At 41.2% G+C, this 26,435-nt stretch overlaps 1 protein-coding gene across 8 annotated transcripts in view; it reads left to right on the top strand.

The window, feature by feature from the left end:
* lama2 (laminin, alpha 2) overlaps window positions 1-26,435 on the top strand; it is a 209,785-nt gene that overhangs the window by 51,110 nt on the left and 132,240 nt on the right. For all 8 annotated transcript variants that reach the window (XM_061051767.1, XM_061051769.1, XM_061051773.1 and 5 more), the window contains exons 4-14: window positions 1,289-1,340; window positions 2,792-2,982; window positions 6,584-6,763; window positions 8,044-8,133; window positions 11,802-11,919; window positions 13,532-13,710; window positions 13,799-13,889; window positions 15,433-15,490; window positions 16,798-16,900; window positions 17,117-17,257; window positions 21,656-21,820. In XM_061051767.1, the coding sequence (XP_060907750.1) occupies window positions 1,289-1,340; window positions 2,792-2,982; window positions 6,584-6,763; window positions 8,044-8,133; window positions 11,802-11,919; window positions 13,532-13,710; window positions 13,799-13,889; window positions 15,433-15,490; window positions 16,798-16,900; window positions 17,117-17,257; window positions 21,656-21,820 (1,368 nt within the window). The remainder of the gene's footprint in view (window positions 1-1,288; window positions 1,341-2,791; window positions 2,983-6,583; window positions 6,764-8,043; window positions 8,134-11,801; window positions 11,920-13,531; window positions 13,711-13,798; window positions 13,890-15,432; window positions 15,491-16,797; window positions 16,901-17,116; window positions 17,258-21,655; window positions 21,821-26,435) is intronic.

Below are 26,435 nucleotides of genomic sequence, written 5' to 3'. Positions count from 1 at the left end.
TGACTCTTTGTAGTTAGTTTGAAAGAGTGTTCTAAGGTTACCCTGAAATGCACAATCACACACACACACACACACACACACACACACACACACACACACACACACACACACACACACACACACACACAAACACACAGTAGCTTTTTTTTTCAATTCTAATTGCTGCAATGTGACACTGCTTCCCACATCAGGAGAAGAAAGAGGGATACAGTCAGAGAGAGAGAGAGAGAAGACGGGGTGAAGAGAGAGAGGTTTTGAAGAGAGACGAGGCGTCTGTGTTTGCCCAGTCTCCCTTTCCGTCTGTCTTTCAACGGACTCAAAAGGGGTCAATCTTAACATAAATAGGGGTGTCTCATTGAAAAATGCGGGTTTATCTCCAATATTAAAAAGGAGTAGACAAAAAAAACATCAATAATTCAGAACTCCTCTTAGAAAATAAAAAGCTGATGATAAACAAACTGTCTGCTGCTCTCTTGGTTGTGTTCACTTCAAAGGACTCAGACGGGTCTTTGGGGTCTCCTACACATTTTTTAACTGGCATACACGTACTCTGGACTATAATCCCCGAGAGCAGACAACCCTGTTCTCCTGTACTTTTTATCTTAGAACAAAAAACAACAAAAAAAAACATTTGATGAGTGAAAACAGAAACCCTCTGTTGATATTATCTTTATTTATAGAATCTGTGTGCATCCACATGAGAATATACATATGCACTCTGTATTCCCTCTATATCCTGCAATGAAACAAATACTTAGTGCCCATTGCATTTTAGTTGCTTTCTGCAGTGCTTATCACATCATTCTATATTCCTCTCCTTACAGATGATGTGTTAATGTGTATCACATTTTTTTCAATGACATTCAAAGGTTCAGAACAGCCACTCTGAAACACTGTGGCCCATTTTGAAATCTAAAAATACGCTTGGGCCCACTTAAAAATCCTCTAATCACACAATTCTGAACATTACCTCAAACTAAGATGCTATATTTACCAATAAACAAAGAGAAGGAGGGTCCAGGTAGACATACATTTAAAGCAACAAAATATGTGAAAATAGTAAACACTATAAAACCGCAAAAAAAAACAATTGAACATACTTATTGTGAAAGCACTCCTGCGACCCACCTACAGTTCTTTCAAGGCCCACCTGGTGGCCAGGGCCAACACTTTGGGAAGCATCGGATTAACTGTTTACTCTCTAATGGATATTATTCCAGAATTCCAAAATTCAAAGTGTTTAATATCTTTCAAAGCACTCTCTTTGTTTTTGTTTTTGTCTTTTTAGGTTTTCCAGATCGCCTATGTGATTATAAAAGCTGCCAACTCACCTCGACCAGGTAAGCCACACACTGGGGCATGAACGTGACTGCTTTTATGTATAAAAATAAATCAATGAGTTTGTTATTTCAGTGTCATTTACATATCTCTTTTCATCATTTGTTCTTTAACACTGTAATTTCAGCCTTTTGAGCAAACAGTAAATGGAAATTGTAAAGTGAACTGCTCTCTCATAAAGCAGCTTTCTAATCTTCTGACCACTGACAGCCTTTTTCTAACCACTTGTCAGATGGCAGAGTATGCTACATTAAGTTCTCAACTGCCCACCCACCAGTGCTAATCACCCTCACATACTGGTGGCTATGCCTTAGGGAGCGACTTTGGGTGCATTGTCTTGCCCACGGGCATTTCAACATACAGACTGTAGGAACTTGTGATCGGACCTCCAACCTTTCCAGTGAGAGACGGCCCTCTCTACTACTGATCCACATCCGCCCAAATAATAATTTCCATCCATCCACTATCTTTACCGCCCTTCAGTTCTTGGTCGCAGGAGCGGGCTGGAGCCGATCCCCGCTGTCATTGGACGAGAGGCTTTGTACAACCTGGACTGTTTGCCAGTCAATCACAGGCCTGACATATAGAGACAGACACCCAGCCACACTCACATTCACACCTACGGGCAATTTAGAGTCCAACTAATTTGATTTCAGTAAAGACCTGTTATACGTTAGGTATCGTAAGATACATTTTCTTGTGTTTTGATGATATTTAAATATTTACTTATAGAATCATTGTTAGAAGAATCAAGGTTTCATTCTATAAAATTCTTTTTTTTTTTTTTAAGATTTACTTTTGGGCTTTTTGTGCCTTTAATGGAGAGATAGGACAGTGGATAGAGTCGGAAATCAGGGAGAGAGAGAGAGAGAGGGGAATGACAAGCGGGAAAGGAGCCACAGGTGGGACCCGAACCTGGGCCACCCGCCTGGAGGACCAAAGCCTCCATACATGGGCTGCGCACACCAACCACTGCGCCACCAGCGCCTCTATAAAATGCATTTTTACCATATAACTGACATAAAATATTTCTCAGGGTAAACACTAAGATCCAGAGTCCTGATTTCTTGGAAACCGCAGTAAGCTTTGGAGCGTTTAACTAGGAGCAGTTGTGAAAATGCATTAAAACTAAATATCTCGATGGTGTTTCGTGGTGGGTGAAACAGTTCATATGTATTCTGCCTGGTGCAATCTAATTAGCTAATTTTTTCTCCATCACCTGAACTCTCTTCACTTCATATTCAATCAATTCAAGCGGTGGACTGTCACTCGTGTGGTCCAAGCAGTCAATACAAATGTGGAATTGAATGTTCTGTCAATTTTCTATGTATTTTAAGTAGGCTGACCTCAGCACAGGCTTAGATGTCCATCATTATTTTTATCGATCTTATTTCCTCTCTCCAAATCACATGTTTTCTGTCCTTATTTTCCCCGTTCATATTTTTCTGCGCAGGCAACTGGGTCTTGGAGCGTTCATTAGATGGCGTGACTTTTGATCCCTGGCAGTACTACGCCATCACAGAAACCGAATGCCTGACAAGATTCAACATTAATCCAAGGACAGGACCTCCATCCTACACCAGAGACGATGAAGTCATCTGCACATCTTTTTATTCCAAGATCCACCCTCTGGAGAACGGAGAGGTAAAATCCCTGACACAGTCATCTACAGGTGCCTTAAGTCAAGTGTAGTTTGATTTGGAAGTTGTGATTAATTAAGTCTAGCACAATGGGCTGGATTACACTAAATCTACTTAAAGCCAAATTGAGTGAGAGGATTGAGTCTTCAGTATGTGGACTAGAGGTGAGTCAGATATGTTGAGTTGGGTTGAGGCAGCATCACTTGGGTTTACTTTGGTGTTAGAAGTGTGTGTTTGGTATTATTGGGTTAGTTTTGTTTTAAAGCTGAATTTATGTGTTATGTTGCTTTTGGCGCCCCCTGTGGACTAAGTTTAAGTTTCATCTCTTTGCTGATGTCTTCCTGTACACGTGTATGTAAGTATTGTTTTCTGACAAAATATCTTATCCTTCTTGATTTTACATATTAAACATGCAATTCCCATATAATTGTTCGTGCAGAAAAATCAGGGCAAAAAAAAAAAACCAGGGTGTTACTTTTAATTGCCTCGTCTGACACCTCCCCTGGGACAGGGACGACGGTTGTATAAAACGATTGCGTTACTGATAATCTTGTTTTTTTGTGTGGGTCATATAAAGGCATCCATATTTATTTCAGTATCATCAACTTTATTTGTATAGCGTCAACTCATAACAAGTGTTATCTCGAGACACTTTACAAGAAGCAGGTTAAAGGTTAACAAGTATGTTAAAATACAAGCTAAAATTTCCTAAGAGGAGCTTTATGGTAAACAATGTAAAAATGATCGGGTTAATTTGAATTGCCAAAACCTTGGCTAGTAAAGATTTAGTTTTTTACTGCATTTTGTATTTGGATTGCAATTTATTTCTACTTCTACATCTCACTTTTTTCAGAAATTGTTTTAAATGCCCACAATGGCACAAACATTTGTAACTTTTAGTGCAAAGATGTAGCACTTCTAATTTAAGCCCTGGGTGCCAAAAATCTGTTTGTTTCCAACACGTCTGTCATAAAGAGTCTTTGTCTGCTCCCTAACTTCCAGGGGCCGTTCGTATGATTGAATTAAAGTCAAACGAGACACGTTTCCATAATTAGAGTATTATATGCAATAGGTGGCGGTCAGCATGGAGCCTGTTCAGAAAAGCTGGGCAGATAACTAAAACAGAAAGTACAAAATGTTCTCCTGTTGATGGGGTTGTTGACATTCATTTTACTCAACCTTTATTATACCATGAATATTCCCAATGAGATGCAACATCATGTGCATTAGAGAGTCATGGCCAAGACAGCAGCACAAAATATCACACACAGAAAAATAAACAGGGGGGGGGGGGGGTCAAACATGTGCATACACTGGTCAAATGATCCTTAATCTTCCAAGCTAATAAAATGTTAAAGTGATCCAAATGTGCACAACTGCTAATATGATTTCAAAGCACTGATTGGAGGATGTGGATGCAATCTCTCACACTCTTAAGCGCACAACAGTGTTTACTGTTGTGCTGCTTTGATCAGCTGTGTGTGTGTGTGTGTGGTTGTACCCTGGAAGAACAGAGCGGCGAGTCTGCTTTAACAGACATTAATGAAGAGAAAGATTACCACCCAGCACACACACACACACACATGCAGAAAAAAACCAAACTAATAACACATCTACAGCTCCCACACAGGCCTCTAATTGTAGATGCCTGTCTCAAGGTGTGTACACATTAACATGGGTGCTTGTGTGTGTGTTAGGTGTGTGTCTGCTTGTGTGTTTGTGTTGTGTGTGTCTGTCTGTGTCCTGCGGGGGAGCGCTAGAGGGGGTGCGAGTTGGGAGATGTCAAGAGCTGCAAGTAACGACGGAGGTGTCTAAATGTGTGTGTGTGTGTGTGTGTGCTCGTGTGTGCTCGTGTGTGCGCGCTTGTGTGTGTGTGTGTGTGTGTGTGTGTGTGTGTGAGGTTGACAGCTCCCCAGCCGTCTGATCACAGTGAAACCATAATGAGTCGTAGGCGATGTGTCACAGAATCGCACACTTTCACAATGTCACCCCACCGCTCAGCACGCACGCACACACACGCACACACACACACACACACACACACACACACATGCACACACACACACACACACATGCATGCTCAACCATCTCCCTCACTACTTCCAAATGTGCAGCTTTCACCCATCAAGTGTTTCCCCTCGACTCACGCGAACACACAGGACTTTTTATTTTTTACAGATGCCAAATGTTGCTTTTGGCCACATCAGACGGACAGACAGACAGACAGACAGACAGACAGACAGACACATAGACAGGCTCCTTCTTATGAGATTTCTATTCATTATTGTTGATGGTGGACATTCTCGTCTTCTTCATTGATGTGATGGTAGAACAATCACAAGAGGAAGTCAGTTTCTTAAATAGACAAAATATAAAGCATCTATGTTATTAGCCATCCAGATGAAAAGTCTGGTCATATGCTAAGTAGGGTTTAACTGTCATTCCCGCAGCATGGGAGTAGTGTAGCTATTTACAAAAGACAAAGCTAGTTTATGTGTGCTGGGCGATGAGGGTTAAAGGTCGAACATATACCTGCCTGTACGGGTTTAACGTCGCTGACCCGGTGTCAGACAAGAGCATCCATATCAGATGATCCTGCAGAACCCTGGATTATTTTAAATGTCGGCATTGTTCAAATTCATACCAAATACAACCTGTGCACATGGGAACAACATCCGGGTAATGTTAGGCAAAGATTGTGGCTTCAGTAGAAGAAGTAGAGTTTTAAAAAAAACAGATGAAGTCACATAAACCATTTACGGGAGAATCCTGTAGAAATCATTTATTTGTTGTCAGTATTAAGTACTGTTGTTTGATTGGTCTAGATGTTTTCTTTATTTTCATCAGATTTCTGATCATATGACTAATGACAGTATTTGTTTAGTATATTTACTTTTTGCCTTATTAGTATTTTTTTGTTTTGTTTGAAATGTGGGTAACAGTGTGGACCCCTGAGGATTAATCGGAAAGGTAAGCAGTTAGAGGACCAGCATGCACCTGTGCTGGCCTCTGTTTTTAAAAACCAGCACAAGAGAGGCAGCAGGAGACGTGGTTTTCGTTGTCCTTTTGTTGGCTTGCTCGCTTTTTTCAAAACAAACCATGAGAAACACAGATGTTTTGCATTGGCAATGGACAACATTAGCCTGCTTACACCACATTCTCATGGTGCATCAGTAGCCTTTTGGTTAAGTTTTATTTCGATTTTTTTTTTCTGTTCTGTTTTTCTGTTTCTGTTTTCTTCGTATCCTGGCATTAGCAGTAGACTTGGACAAGGAAATCGTACCCTCGAAAAACAAGTCTGGTTCAGACTTAGTTCAGTCCTGCCCGGTCCTTAGTTTCTCTTCTGCCATTGGGAGTCCTGCCCCATCTTGATTTTGATTGGTTAGTGAGGCAGAAGGGAAATTGAAGTGAGAGACAGTGTCCCAAAAGTTTAACTATTTACTACTATTAGTGCTGTGACAAAAAAAAACCTCACGTCTCATTCTTTCCTACATTTGTACCATAGTGAACCTTACTGCACCTCTACATTAATATTTATCTCAGCACAATGTCTTGCTTAAACTCTGCCGTCATGTGTCCACATTCACCTGTCTGTCTGTCTGTAGATCCACACGTCTCTGATCAATGGTCGTCCCAGTGCAGACGACCCCTCCCCGACCCTGCTGAACTTCACCTCCGCCCGCTACATCAGGCTGGTGTTTCAGCGAATCAGAACGCTGAACGCTGACCTCATGACTCTGACCCTCCGAGACCCCAAAGATGTCGATCCAATTGTGACGAGACGGGTGAGGCGGAACACACACGATCAACACTTCTCCTTTCTCTTTTGTCCCCCCCCCCTTTTTCTTCTTTTCTTTATATCGATCCCGTCAGGACCAGACGGCTGAAGTCCAGCACACAACGTGAACGACATTTAAACTGTTTTCTTTGGTTTTATATATCTCGGTGTGACCACAAATACAGGGTGACCCACAGCACACATGAACTCATTTTTTGTTTTCTATCACAAAATATGAATTCATCTTTCAGGAAAAATCCAAATATTTAATAAATGATCTCGTTAGTTTTATATGACAACGGCTTAGTTATGACTTAGTTAGTGTCAAGGTCAAGCTTCTGTGACTACATCTTTAAGTATGTTTTTATATTTATAGCCTGGTCTGTCTCCTTTTTTTAAATGAATAATTAAAGTCGTAATTTTTTAATTGTCAAATAATAAATGGCTCATCATTACAAGACACTTAGTATTAGAAGTGACTTGCAAAACGTTGATGTAATTGAGATACAGACATGACCTTTTATTGACCTTCGAGGCAAGGCGAGTCTATTGTAAAGCAACATTAATTTATAGAGCAATTCAAAGTGCTTTACAGAGTTCAAAACAGGTCATTCAGAGTATTGAGAGAAATATAATATATACGTACACAATGTTGGGTTTCAGTCTTTTGACCTTTTTGTGGTTTATTCATATATATTAGTCATTTTATAAATACCTTCTGTTCAACCCATTGTTTAATACTCACTACATTACTGTTTCTTTTATAATTAGTTCTTTGCTAACTGTATTAAAAACTTCATCATAATAATGGTCACATTTTCCTGCTCTGACCCAAGTGAACCAGAAACGAACAGGTACTGTGGTAATGAACTAAATTCAACCGTGACTCATTTATATTGTACCAAGTTAGAAGCTTTTTTAGTGGTAATTGAAAAGTAAGTTTTCTCTGTTCTCGCTAATTAGATGATTAAGAAAGGGGCAACAAAGTGAGCATGTAGGGTACATCATTTTCTGTATATTAAACTCAATTAGTCTTAAATGTAGTTTTGACTGAGAAGTTCGGAGTCTTTTGTGTCTTTGTTGACTAGCAGAGAGGATTAAAGCAATGTGTACAGAACAAAAAGCCATTTAGCTGTAATGCTAATAGAGCCATCACCAGATGTTGTGTCAGACACACCGTCATGATACGATTAGGTCAGGAGACCTTCTTTACAAGTGTAAAGTCACAAACACTGCGTCTTAAACTGCTTAACTCTGTCATATTAATGATTATGTTTCTCTTTTCAGTACTACTATTCCATAAAAGACATCTCAGTGGGCGGGATGTGTATCTGTTACGGTCATGCCAAAGCCTGTCCTCTCAACACTGAAACAAAGGTAAAAAAAACTAAACTTTATTTCTTTTAGTTCACTTTACAAAACAGATGAGGTAACACAGCTGTTTCATTCCTTTAACAGAAGCAAAGAACACCCTCAGGCATCAGCTTTTATCCAATGCCTTTATAGCAAACTTTCTGTGTGAGAGTGTGTGTTTGTGTGTGTGTGTGTGTGTGTGTGTGTGTGTGTGTGTGTGTGTGTGTGTGTGTGTGTGTGTGTGTGTGTGTGTGTGTGTGTGTGTGTGTGTGTGTGTGTGTGTGTGTGTGTGTGTGTGTGTGTGTGTGCGTGACTGTGTGCAGGGGACACAGGTGACGCAGTGAAGCGTTGTCTCCCATGTCACTTCAAACAGTGGAGTGTTTGATACCAGACACCTGATCTTTCTCTGTCTCACTCACTCACTCGCACGCACACGTACACACACACACACACACACACACACTCACACTCACACACACACACACACACACACACTCAGAGTTTCAGACTCTTTTGTCCTTCACATGTCCCGAGGCTGAATCACGAAGATCAACTCAGATGTGACACTGGTGTCTTGTCCCTTGGTGATGAAGTCATTGACAATATGTGATGTCACTGATCGAGCACCAGTTTTTCCTGTTTTCTTTTCCTCCTGTTTCAACAGAGCAGATGAAATAGGTTCTTCAAATAGTATAAAAAAGCAAACAAATTGAACAAATGTTTTCTTCTTTCGGAGTAAATTATAGATGTTTCAGGATTTTTTGTTCACTCTATAGTTTGCTATAAGATTCCAAACTGGCTTGCAAAACTCTCTTCATCTTTCTTCATACATCACTATCCATATTAACATGCAGCCCAAAGTGCACAACAGAGCAAGATAACAAGAGCCTAGACAATAAGGGGGCACAGGTAGCCTAGTGGTTAGTTCGCATGCACCATGTACAGAGGCTAAAGTCCTCAAGAGCGGGCAGCCTGGGTTTGAATCTGACCTGCGGCCCCTTACCAACATGTCATTCTCCACCCTCTCTCTCCTTGAATTCTGATTCTGTCCACTCTCCTGTCTCTCCAATAAAGGCATAAAAAGCCCCAAAACAAGTCTAAAATCAAATTTAAAAAAAGAGCCTAGCCAAACGAGCAATTAAAACATGCGCACAAATAATTAAACAAGTAAACATTAAGATAAAGAATATATATTTAAGGATCAAAAAGCCTTTGAACCCAAATACATCCCACTGAACATAACACACACACTGATCTTATTTACCTGATGAATGGTATTGACTAATAAGTGTACATAAACACAGTTGAAGTCAAATCAAAAAGTGCAAAGATGCTCTGAAGTATTTATCATGAATTAGTTTCAAGTTACTTTAAGCTACTCCCATACTGACCATTGATTTACTTAAGTTTGTAGCTATACTACAAAGAAAATGTTCACAAACCAATGTTTGGTTTAGGCATTCAAACATAAGACCTAAATAGGTGGATTTGATCAAGGAAGATAAAGCTGTTTTATTCAATAATTATTTTTTTCTGTTAAAGGTCCCATATTATGCTTTTTCTGGTTTTATATGCTCTTCAGTGTGTTTTCCAAGTGTCCTGTGCATGTTTAGGCACATCTATGTGCAAAAATGTAAAGTCAGCGGAAACGCAGCTTCTCCTACGTCCTCCTGTTAGCTGTAGCATTAGCTGCATGTAACACTCGGTTCTAGCCCCCCTCGATAAACATTTGTCAGTGCGACGTCATTGTCAGTGTGAGATCACTGATCTAAGTCCATTGACTCGTTGTGGCAAGCCCTGCAGCTCATGTTGAAATTTCCAATACGCGTGCTGAGCAACTGACCAATAACGACAGAGCGGATCGGCAGACCAATCAGAGCAGACTTGGCCCACGTGGGGTCTAACAGTGTGGGCTCAACAGAGTGCAGCTGATGGACTCAGAGCGTAGAGGGAGCGCGGAGGAGCAGTACATGAAAACAGACACTTTTTTTTAACTTTAGCTATTGTGAACGTACAAAAGTAGGTACAGAGATACAAACCCCAAAAAGGGCATAATATGGGCTCTTTAAGGTAGCTTATCATTACTCAAAAATAAACGAAGTGGTCTAGGTATAACACATTATCATCTGCATATCGTTTATGTTCCTGGTTTTAAGACAGATGTCATTCAGCCGGCTGATCCAAGACACATTTAGCGCCTTAACTTTAATACAAGTTCATCCATCCGTTCAGTGAAGTCCTGGGCAGCCGTTCAGAAAAGCAGAACAAGGTGGAGACCCGTGAGACGATTTGTTGATGATCGCGTACACAACATTTGTTCAGATGCATGCTCAGTACAAAGGCAGCCTGGAGCCAGAGCTGTAGCGCTGTGTCTCAGATAAAAGGGGCAAATCAAGTCGTGCCAACAAATCTGAAAGTTGGCCCTCGCTCTGCTATTGTGCTGCTCTCCTCGCAGTTAAATTTGGCACCCTCTCCACATCAGCCCATTTAACAGAAAGTCATAAATTGAATTACTGAACCTCAAAGTTGGCAAATTTCCTTCTTCATTCTGCTACGACTGTGTTTAGTTTTGTATTTATTTCTCTCCTGGGAGAGTAATAGTGAACCCATTTGCTACCGACTGACAATCTGGGAAGTGAACCGAGTTCTTTTGCTGCAGTCGGCTCTCCTGTGAATAGATTGTTGTTTAATAAGCTCCCAATAGGTCAGACATATTAGTAATTACCTGTTGGTGCGGCCCTGCTTTACACACTCACATGAGTTATGTCAAATCACATCTTGGACAAAGATGTTTATTCACACACACTTCGTCATTATAAACCGTTTATTAATGTAAGTGAGATTCAACCGGTAACCTCCGAGGTTAAAAAATAAAGCCAATGCAGGATTGCAAAATACTGTGTGTCGAGGGTCTGCTTGAGGCAGGCTGCAGGAGCCCCGGAAGTCGCCACAACATTCAAAAAAGCCAGTTTTCAAAGCAGGAAAGAACATGTTTACAGCCTGGTACAAAGAAACGATATTTGTCTGATTAGTTATTGTCCTCACGGGCACACAATGTACAGGGGGAGAAATTTTAAATAATGCATCTGTTTTGATATTGTAAACGATATGTGTTGTCCATAGTTAGGCTCGTAGCTGACATGATTGACAGGTGGTCACGATGTAGCTATTTTTCAGGAGGCTTAAAACCCGCTCCAGCTCTCAGCCTGCTGTTAGGTTGACTGAAAGTTAAGCTGAGACAGCCCCCTGCCGTAACAGACGGGTGACGTCACTAAGGCTTCACCCATTAATGTTTGCAGTATATGATGTAACTGCATTGAATTCATGAAGAAAACTTGAATGTTGTTAAGAATACAGTGTAACCTGCAAACTGTATGCAGATTTAATTAAAACTGACAAGCCAAGAACTAACATTTTTGACAAGGATTTGTTTTTTTTCTTTTCACACTTTGCAATATTTTCTTTAAAAAAGTTGCTATGCTGGAATTCAAACCAACAGATGATCCAGATTGTTACCATGTTTAGCGTCCTTGTTGATATCAGCTTCCATCCAGCAGAAAACTTTTTGTCTACAAACTGATTGTAATGTGGGTTTAATTGACAAATCTGTGAAACTTTTCCAACAATAATGTGTGTCTTTTCTTTTTACTTTGTGTGAATCCCTGTGTGTGTGTGTGTGTGTGTGTGTGTAGAAGTTTAGCTGTGAATGTGAACACAACACATGCGGGGAGAGCTGTGATCGGTGTTGCCCTGGTTACAACCAGCAGCCCTGGATGGCGGGAACCTTCAACACCCGACATATCTGTGAGAGTAAGAAAGACACAACACCATGACAAATTAAACACTTGAATTACATACATTTCCAAAAACATTTGAATCTTGTTTTAAGTTTCTGTGGTAGTCTAGGAAACCAAACGCCCTTTTGTATTCATATCCAACAGTACACCTAAAGTCCGCATGAACACAGGTTTTACAGAATGATACTATGAGGCAGTGCACAGAAATTTATATTCCTGTCAGCCAATTTAAATCACTCTTTGATATAAGACTCTATAAAGCCATCAGTAGTCACCTTTTGCATCCATTGACCTTCATCATCTGTGTGGCATCAGAACGACGAGGTTAGAGGCGTCCACCTGTCATCATAAAACCAGTGTTACAACATGTAATCTTCATTTTATTTCACACAGACTGCACCCTCTAACAGGCTTGGTAGTCTTAAGGGCCTGATAACGGGCCTTCTCTCTCCTGACACTGACACAACAGGAGTAAAAGAAGGGGGTGTTTAAGGTCCTGACTGCCACAGTGGTGAAAGAAAATCTTCGACACATCCAGCCCGTTCAGCGTGAGACCAAGTCATTCTCGCAGAGTTTGAAGTTGAGAGGTGCTGTGGCATATTTCATCTGGTTCAAAATGTTTTCAAATGGGGATCTTATTGTGGAGGATGAAGTAGTTAATGATACAACACACCTCAGGGGGAGCTTAAGTGAAACAAAGGAGCAAAAGGCAGCGCGGTCCAGAAGCACAGTACTGATTTACAGGTCAGGGGTGCCAACTCTCGGACCAGACCTAGTAGATAAGGGTCATTTTTTCTGTTTAGTTGTTTTTAATGCCTGTTATTGCTGCCACTGGGTAGGTGTCAGTCGAAACAGCTTCAAAGTGTTGCGGTTGTATGTCGAACCTGCAGCTGTTGGATCAAGGACTGAAGCCCCCTGCAGCTCTACCTATTGAGCAACAGCGGCACCCTGATTCCCACCAATATCATCTACCAGAAAACACCCTGAACACTGCCATTCATGTGAAGATTCTCATATTCCTTGACAAGGATTCCAACTCAGGTTTTTGGCTTGTCAAAAATAAGCCATTACACACAGCAGTACCACAGAGGAACCACAGGCTGCTTCACTGTCGCCTTCCTCTTCAAGTCAGTCAGACAAATTCCCCTGTAAGAAAAACTGCATCTCCCTCATCTATTTTTAGAGATCCACACGGGGTTGCTGACAAAAAAAAAAAAGAAAAAGTTATACCCAGTCCAGTTTTGCTGCGATGTGATGTGATGTCGTGTTGCAAAAGACATACTTGTTCAATGTAAATGCACACAAGCACAACTTTCTGGAAAAGTGAAGTCTTGCCTCGGAGTATGAGAAAAAAAAAAGAGGCCTGTAACCTTCACGAGAATGCACAACAATGACCTCTTGTTAAATGGAAGTCTCAGCCAGTAATAGATCGTGCTGATTACTATCCTGCCCAGTCCTACATTCAGTAGGAGGGAAAGCTAAATGAAGAGGAAGAATCACTATTCTTCGCTTGATAATGGAGGTGATGCACTAGACATGGTCAGTGTGCAGACCGTCTGATGATTTCTTCAAAAAGGGGTTGATGTTTACCAAAACTCTGTGTGCGTGTGCGTGTGTGTTTTCAGAGTGTAACTGCCATGGTAAGGCAGAGGAGTGCTTCTTTAATCAGACAGTAGCAGACCTTTCACTCAGCCTGGACATCCACGGTCAGAAAAAAGGAGGCGGAGTCTGCATCGGTTGCCGTGACAACACCGCTGGAGTCAACTGTCAAACATGCCTCGCTGGATTCTACAGACCTGATGGGGTATGTAGTATGTGCATGCATGCCTGTGTTTGAAATTCTTTTCTGATAAATGCATTAAACAAGTTGTTTGCCTGTGTTACCTGTCCAGGTGAACCCCGAGGAGGAGGACCCCTGCATCCCCTGCTCATGTGACTCGCAGGGTTCCATCAGCGAGTCATGTTTTGCAGATTCAAGCCATGGTACGCCAAGTATGCAAATATAATCTTTACTCTTTCCGTCTGTCTTTATTGCTGAATCCAGATGTTGACTCTCTGGACTTGTGGTCTGAAGCCCTGTTCTTTGGGCCAAGACTGCTGGCCAAACACTGGAAGAAGTCCTTTAAGATATTCCGGTAAACTGGATAAGCCATTATAAAAGAAGTGGATATCCAAATGTCATCCATTAAACAGAAATCTCTTTTGGTTTTCAAAAATGAAGCAGTCGTGCAAAATACTGCAGTTCCTCGAGCTTCCACTTGAGGCTATTTCCAAAAGCCAAGGAACCCCTATTAGACCCCATATTAAAATACCAACAGAAATTAACAGGTTAACAGCCTGGTACCAAAAAGGTTTTTGTCCATTTGTCTACTGGTGAAAACTGAATGGGAGATATTGATTTTACTATAAGTTATGTGTTTTGGTCACTTTGAGGCACAAACTGCTGGCTGTCTGCAATACTTCAAGAAAACCAATTAAGTCACTCGGGTTGATTTTTCCATTTTAATATTGAAAAATAATCTTGCTTTCTGTGTGGTTTATGGCTTTATTGGCCATGCAAGAGGTCTGGGCTCAAGCTTTTCAATGAGTGAAAATGTTGTATTGATATAATGGTATATTTGCAGTAATCTGCAGGTTTACTGTACCTGCCTTGTTGGGTCATTTAGTGTTTGCGATACAATGATATGTCAGCCAGTGTATAGGAGTCAGGATTGTTATTGGCTGGCTTCGAAGAGATTGCAGTTGACAGTAGCGACAAGAAGCCTAATTACTTTGACGTACATGGTGTGTGTTGGAACTTATTTCTTATCTTGATTGACAGTTTGCCGTGATAGTAATTTCCATGCAATTACATTTTTTTTTACAATGACTCTTTTTGCAGCTGAAAAAGAGTCCCCCCCTCCCCCCCTTACTGGCCATTAGAAAAAAGATGATTAAAGACCTTTTCCTTAAATGTTCACTTTTTACTCTCAGTGTCAACCTCTGCTTCTTATATACAGTCTGTGGATAACTCGCAGACTTCCCTGGACCATGTCCCCGAAAGTCCAAGAGTCTGCAGGAGTGTTGAATTATGGACGTTTTGGATTCAGCCTCAGTCTGTCAACATTTCTGGATATTTAATAGGAAATTTAAATGATTCCCAGCTCTCTGTAGACACAAATACGGAGGGTTTCAGTGAAAGCCAACATAGTCTAAATTTTAATTAATTTTCATGTGATACTTCAGTAACTCCAGCATTTCATCGATTCTGCTTGATTTCCTGTGGGGTTGGGGTTAGCTCAGTTCATCTGCGTTTACAGAAGCTTCTGTTATTAAAAAGCGTCTTTGATAGAACAGAACCACTATTTATATGAGAGATAATTTTACTCCTCTTTGTACTTTGACTGTTTTTACATCTAGAAAACTGTTCTATTTTTGGTTCAGTCACTTCAAAAGAGATGCCCGCTCTGTTCCACTCACTGCTGGTTTTTTAAAAATATATATGTGTGTGTGTGTGTGTGTCTTTGTGTGTGTGTTTGATTGACAGGCCAGCCAGCAGGGTCGTGCCGGTGTAAGGAGGGTTTTGGGGGTCTGCGATGTGACAGGTGATACACAGACACACACACACAAACACACATACACAATATAAAGAGACAGAGACACGTAGTGACAGGTGAGCAGAACCTTTCAGCTGTTGTCTGTTTCAATTAGTGTTTGGAAAGCTTGCATTGAGATCTTTGATGATAATAATGATCACCTTCCCACTTAGGTTTGTACCTCATGAAATATAAAGAAGTCTCTGAATAAATAGCCTCAGTTTGAACGCTCTTACGTTGTTATTTTTATTAGCTGTTCTTCTCTGACTGCAATTACATTTTGTTTGCTTTCATCGTCTTGTTTTATCTCTAATAGGCCTGAAACAATCAAGGGAAGTCTAAAGGTTAAAACTACAACCTGTGAATCAATAGAACAAGAAAAGAAAACAAATACAAAAGAGTTCTGTCTGATCTTTACATCTGTCAACAAAGTGCTTCATCTTTAATCAAGTGATTGTTAATCACTTATTTTCTCATATTGCTTTAATTACTTGTTGTATTGACCTCTCTCACTGATTTCCCTGTAGGAAACATTCAAGTCTAAAGAAACTAATCGAAACCAAACATGGTATATATTTATATTCCATCAAACCTTTGACAAAGCCCCCAAAACAGGCCAGTGGAAGTGTTGTGTAAATCACCTCTCGGACTGCTTTTAACCCGTTGAATGCTGTATTAGAGTTTTGTAGTAAATGCCTTGAAAACAATCGTGTTTTTGCAGCAAAACACAGGTCCATCACGAGTACTTATGCAGAGACATGAACAAACTATTTCTTAGCACTTTAGAAGTTGATAAAGCTCGGGGCGCCGGTGGCATGGTGGTTGGTGCACGCGCCCCCCATGTGCAGGGGCTGTGGTCCTCCGGGTGGGCGGCCCAGGTTCGGGTCCAGCCTGTGGCTCCTTTCCTGCATGTGACTCCACATTCTCCAAATTTTGCTTGCTGTTTTCACCTTGTTTACATTTTACGTGCAGGTAATAACGATGTCATCAACGCATGTACATCTTGATGACGTGAAACACAACAGTTTGATCTTTCAGCTGCAAAATGAATGACGTCTCTGTCTATTCAACTTTTTATTTCAGCTAATATTAAATCAGCAGTTTCTAAAGGAAATCAAGCATGCATGCCAACGTCCTCATCGATACTTAAGATTGTAAATACATGCACGTCATGTGTTTCATGAAGGTACATCCTGGTCCAAACAGACACTTGGTTGTGGGCAGAATTGACCCTGAGATCTGCTGGTGATTTGACTGCCTCTCTAATATTCATCACTTCCATCTTTATAATCCTTATTAAACTCGTTTGTCTGCAGGTGTGCAGTGGGTTATATGGGCTTCCCATCCTGCCAGCGCTGTAACTGCAGCGTGGAAGGAAGCACCAACGCTGACCCGTGCATAACACCCTGCGTGTGCAAGGTACCCACACACTCGCACAACTTCTATGTGCACAAATAATGACGAGTACTTTAAGCTAACCTTTGTAGCCCCGTCATCATTATCTTCAGCACATTAACACTGCAATAACATGCCTCCTGCTCGTAACGCCAGTCTGAGGGCAGCCCATAAACTTTGCTGCATCTTTCTTCTCTTTATCCCTCCGTCATTCTCTCTCTGTGTTTCTGCTTCCTGCAGGAAAACGTTGAAGGAGAGAACTGTGACCGCTGTAAACTCGGATTCTACAATCTCCAGGGTGAAAATCGACGTGGCTGCGAAAAGTGCTCCTGCATGGGCGTGGCCAGTCAGTGTACTGCCTCCACATGGACCTATCAGAATGTAGGAAATGTTACAACACTTTCTCTTATCAGCATGTCAGCTAATCAGGTTTTGTGACATGTAAACAATTGATTCATTCAATAAATATTTCTGTTTTTAAATATGTTAAAGGAAGCTGTAAACATCACTTTAATATAAGCACATCTATTCAGCCAAAGTGGCTTTGTATTGCTATAGCGGAAAAAAACAAACATGTTACCAGAAACCGAATGCCAGCTACATGTTCATGACAGAAATGACAGTGCAAACTTTTTGTTGTGCTCACCCTTATAGATAAACAAACTCACCTGTGAATTACGAATGTTTTACTTTTCTGGACATTTTCGGCCCCTAGAGGTTATTGAAACTATTTGAGAGCTGCCTAGAAAACGTACGTTCATGTATTTTTTTTTCCCGTTTGCATTGAGACCAAAAATAGGAGCAAATGAATTGGCAGAAGCTCACATCAGAATGTCCAACAACAATGAGATGGAAGTCACAAGGTGGTGTAACTGGATGCAAGATTAGAGTAACTGCAAATTTCTGCAGTACATACTCCGTGCGCGCTGCAGCCCGTCAGCGCAGCGCACTACTTACGTTCGCTGCCACTCCAGTCAATGCTCCTGTTTACACAGCGATCGCCGCTTTCCGGGGGCTTGCCAACAGCACCACTATGCTACAGTTACAGATAGGCTACCATATGCAAAAAGCCACTGGAGACCATAAACTCAGTTAGTGATATATTTATAATCCACAGCCACTGCAGTCTCTGTCCTCTTGTTTTTATCTGCCTGTTTCAGGTTAACTCTCACTGTAAACTTCTGCTGATCGTAGGGAAAGAACGATGAGGGCAAGCCCTCTTTAAAAAAGTCATGTTTAATGTGAGGTCTAATATCCCGAAAAGTCTGTCCTCTACCTGTCTCTAGAACTTTACAAAGTCCCTGGGGTCCTAAAACACCTGACCAATGTATCAAACAGCCTTGACAGTGTTGACCTTTGAGGAAATGGAGGGCTGGAAGGCCCATAAAAGTAGAAGCTTTCATGACTTTTAGACATTACCTGTTCTGAGCTGAACACTTTCACATGTCCTCGCTCGTATTGTCTAAAGTTCTCCACAAAAGAGGACTTGTTTTTTTTTAAAATTATGTTATTAGAAATATGTTTCTTTATTAAATCTGTATTAGCTTAGCGTATAGGCTACCTGATTGATGACTAACAGAGTTTTACTGATTGTGTTGGCGTGCTCCCTGAAGTTTAGCATGTTAGCGGTGAGATTCTACAGCTACAGTACTCGTCAGTTTTCCTCTGCAAGAAGACTTCACGTCGCAAAGATTTTAATGTAATAGTTAAAGGAGGGATGAGGATCAAAACCTGGTTCTATTAAGGTTCTGATATAGTTATTGAGCTTTGATAATTTTATCAATATCAATACAAATGAATGATCCCCTCCCCCCATGATAGTGCCTCTTTTCTTTCATGCGTGATAAAAGAACAGATTTCTCTGATTACACAAAGAGGTTTCACAGATGGCAGAAAAAAAATGTTTGATAAATATCTTTGAAGCTCAGGAAAAATCCACTCAAAAAATAAAAGTAAATAAATCTGGATCATCTGAATTATCTGGATTTCTTTAAATTAAAGTCGCTGCTTTGTCGGTGTACAATAGTGGGTGGCAGTAGGATAATACGTGGAAATGTGAAGACATATCTTGGACCACGCTGGAGGTTAGAAAGAGTACGAGGGGAGAGAAAATAAGGGGGTAAAAGACAGAAGGGGAGAAAGGAGAGAGGACAGGAGGGGAGAGAGGGAAGGGAGGGGACAAGACGAGAGGTAAGGTGGAGGAGAGAGGTGAAAAGAGGAAAACAGTTTTTGACTGACAGGTGGGGAGGGAGGAGAGAGGAGAGGAGACGCTGACAGGATGACAGCTCTGATTTAGACACTGATAGTGTGCGTGTGTATGTGTGTCTGTTTTTCTGTGTGTGTGTGTGTGTGTGTGTGTGTGTTTGTGCTCAAAAGGGGAATCCAAGGTCAGGTTAATTGCAACGACAGATGTGTGTGTGTGGCTGTCTGTCTTTCTCACACACACCGAAACACACGATCCTTGGGAGGGGGAAAAAAATAAAAAATAAAACTCTCCAGGTGTCAGCTGCAAGACTTCCTGTCTGACATGTGACAGATTTACAAAACCTTAAATCACAGCTGCAGTTTTACACTTTAGTTGATACAACTTCTCAATTCAAACAGGGGGGGACAGAAAAAATATCCCAGGATGTATCATTTGAAATCGGACATTACAAAGTTTGGTTTAAACTCTGATTCATTCTAACCACTAAAACTATAAAAAACGCTTCTAAGGACTAATTGTTGATTTTGGCCCCCTGGTGGACAAGGTAGGTTTTTCCCTGACAAAAAAATCTCATCATGTTTAGCTTAGCTAGAGATTATTTTGCTTTGAGAGCTCACAGTTTGTTAGGTCTTAGAAAGCAGACTGTTACCTGTGTAAGTGTTTTTTTTTGGGGGGGGGGGGGGGAGGGGGGGGGTGACTCTTTCCATATATAGATTGTCTTAATGCTTCAAAGTCTATTAAACTGATTCGATTCAGAAAAGAAAGAACTTTCACTCGGAGAAAATGGCACTTCTCTCCTTTCTGTTAGTGACACGTAATGGCTGGGGGATCATTTATTGCTTAAATGTTGATTCACTTATGTGGCAGAGAAGGCCCCGCACGTTCCCGAGGCTGCTGCTCAGTGGACCCAGACTGCATTGTGGGATTCAGTGGGGAGTGCAATAAGCCTCAGGGAGTCCAATCATCAGATAGATTTTGGATACACAAAGTGCACACACAATGAGATGCCACGTTGAGTTATAGAACAGGAGGAGTGTAGACAGCGCAGGGACACATTGACTAACACAGCCTGTATGTTATGTAGCAGGAAAGCACAACCAACAGCTGGACAATAATAGTGGAGCTTGTCAAATTATAAACTCCATCTTTATTGGACATGACTGTCGACTTGCTTTAACATGTTGGCTGTCGGATGCTGCTGATCTTCTGACAGTGAGAACAACTTAAGTGATAGGCCGAAATGAATGATGTGTTTAAGCAGGACAGTCAGTTTGGTATGAAATGACCTGACTACACTCTTAAAAAATCCCACAAAAATTAAATTACAAAAGATGCATTATTGTCATCAGGCGAACAGCGACACAGACATAAATCTGTTCAAAGATACTGTACATAATTGTTTTCTTTCTTCTCTTTTTGGTCTACATATTTCTCTTGCAGTGTGACTATAAACTGAACACTAACACGCACAGTTAGAAGTTAAAGCTAACTTTGACCCTGAGACAGTACTGTATATAAGAAGTGGATGTAGCCGCCATGACTGGATTCTGTTTTTTGTTGCCTTGAGCTCAGCTCTGTGGCCGTTTGCCAACTTGTTGTCAACGGTGAAATAAGAGGGCTTCATTGGATGGAAACTGTATCGCAACAAAATGCAGAACTTCTCAATAAGAAAAACACAACTGTTCAACGCATTTGCATCTGAAATTTAAAAAAAAAATGGACAGAGTTCAAGGTTTTTGAAGACAACATATTAAACAGTGGCTTAACCTGAAGCAAGTCTGTGAGCATTGACTGTGCTTCCTCCTTAATTCTTATTTCACTGTGCCCTTATTGTAGTCTCTTTTTGTATTATAATGTCGAGGTTAATGCTTCTGTTTTAGTCCTCAAAGCCCAACCAGGGACAGGGGTTGCAAATTAGCCATGGCTAGAAACCTGTTTGAATGGCATCTACTTTGTATTCAACATGTGAAGCCATGTTCATAGAATGTGTTAAATAATCATGAAATAAAATCATGAAATACTCAATGCTGACGCTTTTATCCTGGTTCATGTCAATCACAGGTAGAAATGTCCTAAAGAATTCACTGTTTCCCCCCCAAAGTTTAAAAAGAATCATGCTGTAATAAAGAAGACGTGAAAAGTACACATTCCAACATAATCTCAGTAAATAAGTGTTTACTGAGATTATGAATCCACTGAGGAGTAAGCTCATTTTCACACCTGTTGTGGTACGATTGGACTTCTTTTTTTTCAACCAGTGCAGTTGCCCCCTGCTTGCAATCAGAAAGAACACATGTTTAAAGCACCTCTGCATTAGTTTTCCTTTCAAATCAAGAAGCTTTTTCCTTTTCCTTGTTTTAATCCTGCACTTCTGCAACACTCCTGTCCTGCCCATTGAGAGAATCCCCCGGGGGTTTCTGTTGTTTTTTTAAAAATATTAAACGGCACAATATCAGGGTGTCAAATTTGAAAAAGCTGCATGTAAAAAAACTTTGGTGTCAGAAATATTTTAAAACTTTTCTGAGCAAAGGGAGCTGAAAGTTAAACAGGTCCTTCTGATTCTTGTCTTGTAGGAGACGAGCCTGACAGGTTGGCACCTGATTGGTGATACCGGAGGAAGAGTGTGGTCTGTTCACAGAGAGACTCCCCCATACCTGAGTGTCCGACACTCCGACGTTGTGAATGATCTCGGCTCGGCCTACTACTGGAACGCACCCGGAATGTACCTGGGGAACAAGGTTAGATACAGACACACACCTCCCTATGTTTATCTAAACTGTTTATACACTCTGCAATCAAATCCTGACGTACATTTCTTCAAGGGGCCTAGTAGTTTGTGCGTGCGCCCCATGTCCGGGGGCTGTGGTCCTCCATACAGGCTGCCTGGGTTTGAATCCGACCTGTGGGTCCTTTGCCTCATCTCGTTCCCCTCTCTCTCTCTCTCTCTCTCTCTCTCTCTCTCTCTCTGATTCCTGGCTCTGTCCCCTGTCCTGTCTCTAGAGAAGGGCATAAAAGCCCCAAAAATAAGCCTTTAAAAAAACAATGGAATAGAAATAGTCAAACATTTGAAGAATATTGCAATAATGCTTTCCTGTTATCAGAACTTCCTTTCCCCTTCTTCACTAAACTTAAGTGGATATTGCTCCCAAAATGCTGAACAATGATAATCTTTGAATCCAGGACCTAACAAAATAACAGTTATATGATAAAATACATTGCCTCACAACAAGCAGCTGCATCAAAAGTTCACCGGAGTTGAATAACAGCTCTCTCACACTGACTGAACAGAGACCTTATAATCTTCCCAAACAACTGCAGTATGTTTGCGAAACTGTTACCTGGATGGAATCAGATTGAAATACGTCCCTGGTGCGAAACAGTCTGGTTTGATAATAAGCTGCGTCTACACATTACCTTATTTTCAGTACTTTATTATTTAGAATTTTCAAATGCAAACTGCTCTCTAATGCCGCACGGTTGAGACCGGGATGCTGAGTCATGTTTGAGGATGATGAGAGAAAGTAAAGAAGTCTATAAAACATCAGGCTTATTGCTGCACACTTCATGTTTTTGCACTTGCGTATCTGAACGCCCAAGATTATATATTTTGTGTGTGTGATAGCAACACTTTTCTGTAGTTTTGGAATGTTTAACACAACAACAGTATACTTACATGTATGTCCAAGATGTTGCAAAACAACTCACAATTCGAGAATGAAAACTTCTGTAGATGGTGAGAAAGTGTATGCACAAAGATGTGGCCTCTGATGAGTTCATCATACATAAAAGAGACACAGGAATACGTATGTGCATATATGAGTCATGACGTATGAGTCATCAGAACATATGGAGGAATGATTAAGTGACATTATGTCTCTTGTCTCCACTTATGTCCATTTGCACACACTCCCTCTCACGCATTTGACCTGCACACTCCCCTTCTGCCTGCATTTCTTCCACCCATCTCTCTCTCTCTCTCTCCCGCTTACTTTTGAATATTAATTTTTGAATAAAACCCCTTCACTCTTAAGAATATAGTTAACTCTAACCCGAACGCTTTGAAGTGTACGTGAGCATAGCAAATAGAAAAAAGATTGACGACATGACAGCCCCCCAACAGTGAAGCCGCAGTCTCTCCAAAATCTGAATATGCTCAGGGAACCTTAAGTACCAGCCAATCACTGGAACGAGGGAAATATGTTCCACAATTCCATTCCAACAATGCTGTTATGTATGGAGGTATGGATGTATGGATATACCAGTTTACTAAAAAAAAAAGAGTATGTCTCTATTAGATAAAGGTTCTTATTATGCTTGATTCATGAAGGTGCAGCACCCTCAGCGTCCCTGCTTCTGGTGTCCTTGCTGCCAGAAAGAAAACCTTTATTATTCTTTAGGGTTGCACCAACAATCACACCAGTCATGGTTAAAACAGCCTCTTCATTGTGGCCTTCATTGTGCCGTTTTGTCTTGTTCCAATAATGTTAACACTGCCATAAGTTAAAGTTGAGCTGCAGTCTAATATATGATCCGACTGTCGGTTGACTTTCAGATTGCTTCTCACTGACCGTTAGCATAACAACATTAGCATCTCTAACCATTTCACACGGTAATGATAAAGTTTACAGGCAATATGTGAAAGCTGGTGTGAGGCTACATCATTAGCACAGCCTTGAATACATAAACAGATCCCGTTTGTGATCTAAAAGAACATCCCCTGGCTTTACGTCTGCTGAGAACGTGTCATGCTGCGATGTTCACCTCCCTTCCAGCCTTACTTCTCAATCCTGCAAACGTCGACCGCTTGAATTTACGCTGCCGTTTTTTTTTTTTTTTATCTCTTCTGTGACCGCGATTAGACTTTATCACTCCAGCTGGCAAATAGCTGCAGTCCATGTTTGTGAAGTAGAGTTGTTGCCCTGCTACAACAACAGAGCCACTGTGATGTTAGTCTGGGTGTCATGGCTTAGAGGAATATAGCACAGAATTTCATTACTTTATATCCTGCAGGCCTGGCTTGTCATCTCACTTCTTTGTCTGAAACCTCTATCCCTCCCTCCCTCCCTCCAACCACCCCTCTGTCCCTGCTCCTTTTCATCGGCCCGCTCCTCTAACTCTCCCTCCATCTCTCCAGGACTCCCATTTTTCACCTCCCTGTTCCTAAATCACCTCCCCTCAATCCCCCTGAGCTCTTCTTCTTCTTCTTCTCTCTCTCTCGCTCCCTGTGTCTCTCCCTCCTTCTTTGTGTCTCTCAGGGTAAACAGTGTTTCGCCTGTTGAACTCGATAATCAACTGTTTTTCTCTTAGTGCACACACACATACATACAAACACACACACACACACACACACACACACACACACAGAAAAACATATTCTCATTCACACACACACACACACACACACACACACACACACACACTCCGAGGCCTATATAAGTCAGATAATGATGTGTTTTGGAGGCATTAGGGACAGCGGAGCAGAACCGAATGCCTCCAAACATGGGAAACAAACAAATTACCACTGTGTGTGTGTGTGTGCGCTTGTGTGTGTGTGTGTGTGTGTGTGTGTGTGTGTGTGTGTGTGTGTGTGTTTGAGTTTGAGTGCGCGCATGTGTGTGTGATGGCTTCGAGCAGTGTGCAAGCGCTGCATATAAAAAGCGATTCTTTGCTTCAATCTCTGATCATGTTACCGAGATAGATGCTATGTGACTTGCAACCTCTCCATGCACACACACACACACGCACACACACACACACACACACACACACTTTGCTCCGTCATGTTAGTGTGTATCATTAGAAGTGACAGGCTGTGTGTGCAATGACAAGCTAGCAGTAGATGTATAGGAGTGTAAATGTATGTGTGTGGTGTTTATAATTCTCTTGTGTGACCCGTGTCATTAATGTCGATGATGCTCATTGGCCCCGTTGTTGCGCTTAGTGGATGCTCATTGGTTCAGAAGTGCTTTCCTTTGATGTTTATTGGGTTTTTTTTTTTCAGCCTGTGTTGGTCCAGAGGCTGCTTAATCAAGAGGATAGCCTTTGCTCTCACAAGAGTATACTTATGTTTTCAGAATTTTTGGAATCTTTAACGGTCCCATATTATGCTTTTTCTGGTTTTATATGCCCTTTAGTGTGTGTCCTGTGCATGTTTAGGCACAGCTATGTGCAAAAATGTAAAGTCTGCGGAAACGCAGCTTCTCCTACCTCCTCCTGTTAGCTGTAGCATTAGCTGCATGTAACGCTCGGTTCTAGCCCCCCTCGATAAACATTTGTCAGTGCGGCCTGCCATATTGGTCTTCCAGCCAGGACTTAATCTGGGAAAGTATCTTCTCTATCATCACAAAACGTGTTATGTGTGGGACTAAATGGCCTAGCAGTAAGGTCGATAGTCGGAGGCTATAGTACTCAAGCGAGCGGTACTGGATTTGAGTCCGGCCTGTGGCTCCTTTCCATGCGATTCTCCACTCTCACTCCCTAGTTTCGTTCGATCCACTGTCCTATCCAATAAACCCAAAATGTAATCTTTGAAAACATAAACGTGTAATTAATTTCACTCACAGCCCAAACCATTGCTTCTGTCTTAGTGGATGTAGTGAGGCGAAGGGAGTAGGCGGCACTGGATATAATATGCTCAGTCACTCAATCCTGTAGCCTTCACTGGGCATGAAGTCAAGGTTTGCAATACTTCTTGCAGTACCAACAACACACAATATTGTTAAGGTTTTAACCAAAGTCCCACTAGTGACAGCACTGCCCCCTAGAATTGGTGAGTTGGTATTCCAACTGGTTGGTTGTGCTCATACTATTAAACAAGTGTTTGAATTTAATCAACTGTAATCAAGCTTCTATTTAAGTTAACGAACAGAAACAGGTCTTAGCTAAGCCCATTTCTTAGTTATATAGAAACTCGTCTGAAATGCTCAAACCAAGATTTTATACATTATGAGTTTGAGAACGAGGTTCAACAAACACAGTGATTAGCTGGTGAACATTATGGAGCAATTTTCAGCTTAAAAGACAAGTATATCTCTACAGTTTGTGGAGACTAAAAAAAAAGCTCAATCTTAAATTGAATTGTACTTTTACAAGCTGCCCAGGCAGGATGGTAAGGCCAATGGTGCAGGCAAATTAACTATATGAACGTCAGTGTAATAACTTGTTTTACTGCCCCTGTATGGAAATCAGAGAATGAGTTACAGGAGTCAAGTCAGGATCTTACCTTATGGTCAAGTTTTCAGTTTTTCTGGAGCCCTTACCAGCCAATTATTATAAGACACTTTTTAGGAATTGTCCTTCAGCACACACAGCTCTGACAGAATGTTTAGTATCCAAAAAATATCTTCCATCAGA

This window comes from Labrus mixtus, chromosome 12 (assembly GCF_963584025.1).
Source record: "Labrus mixtus chromosome 12, fLabMix1.1, whole genome shotgun sequence".
In the NCBI taxonomy this organism is placed as follows: domain Eukaryota; kingdom Metazoa; phylum Chordata; class Actinopteri; order Labriformes; family Labridae; genus Labrus; species Labrus mixtus.
Note: the sequence above shows the minus strand (reverse complement) of the source record. Positions and strands in the feature narration are given on the sequence as shown.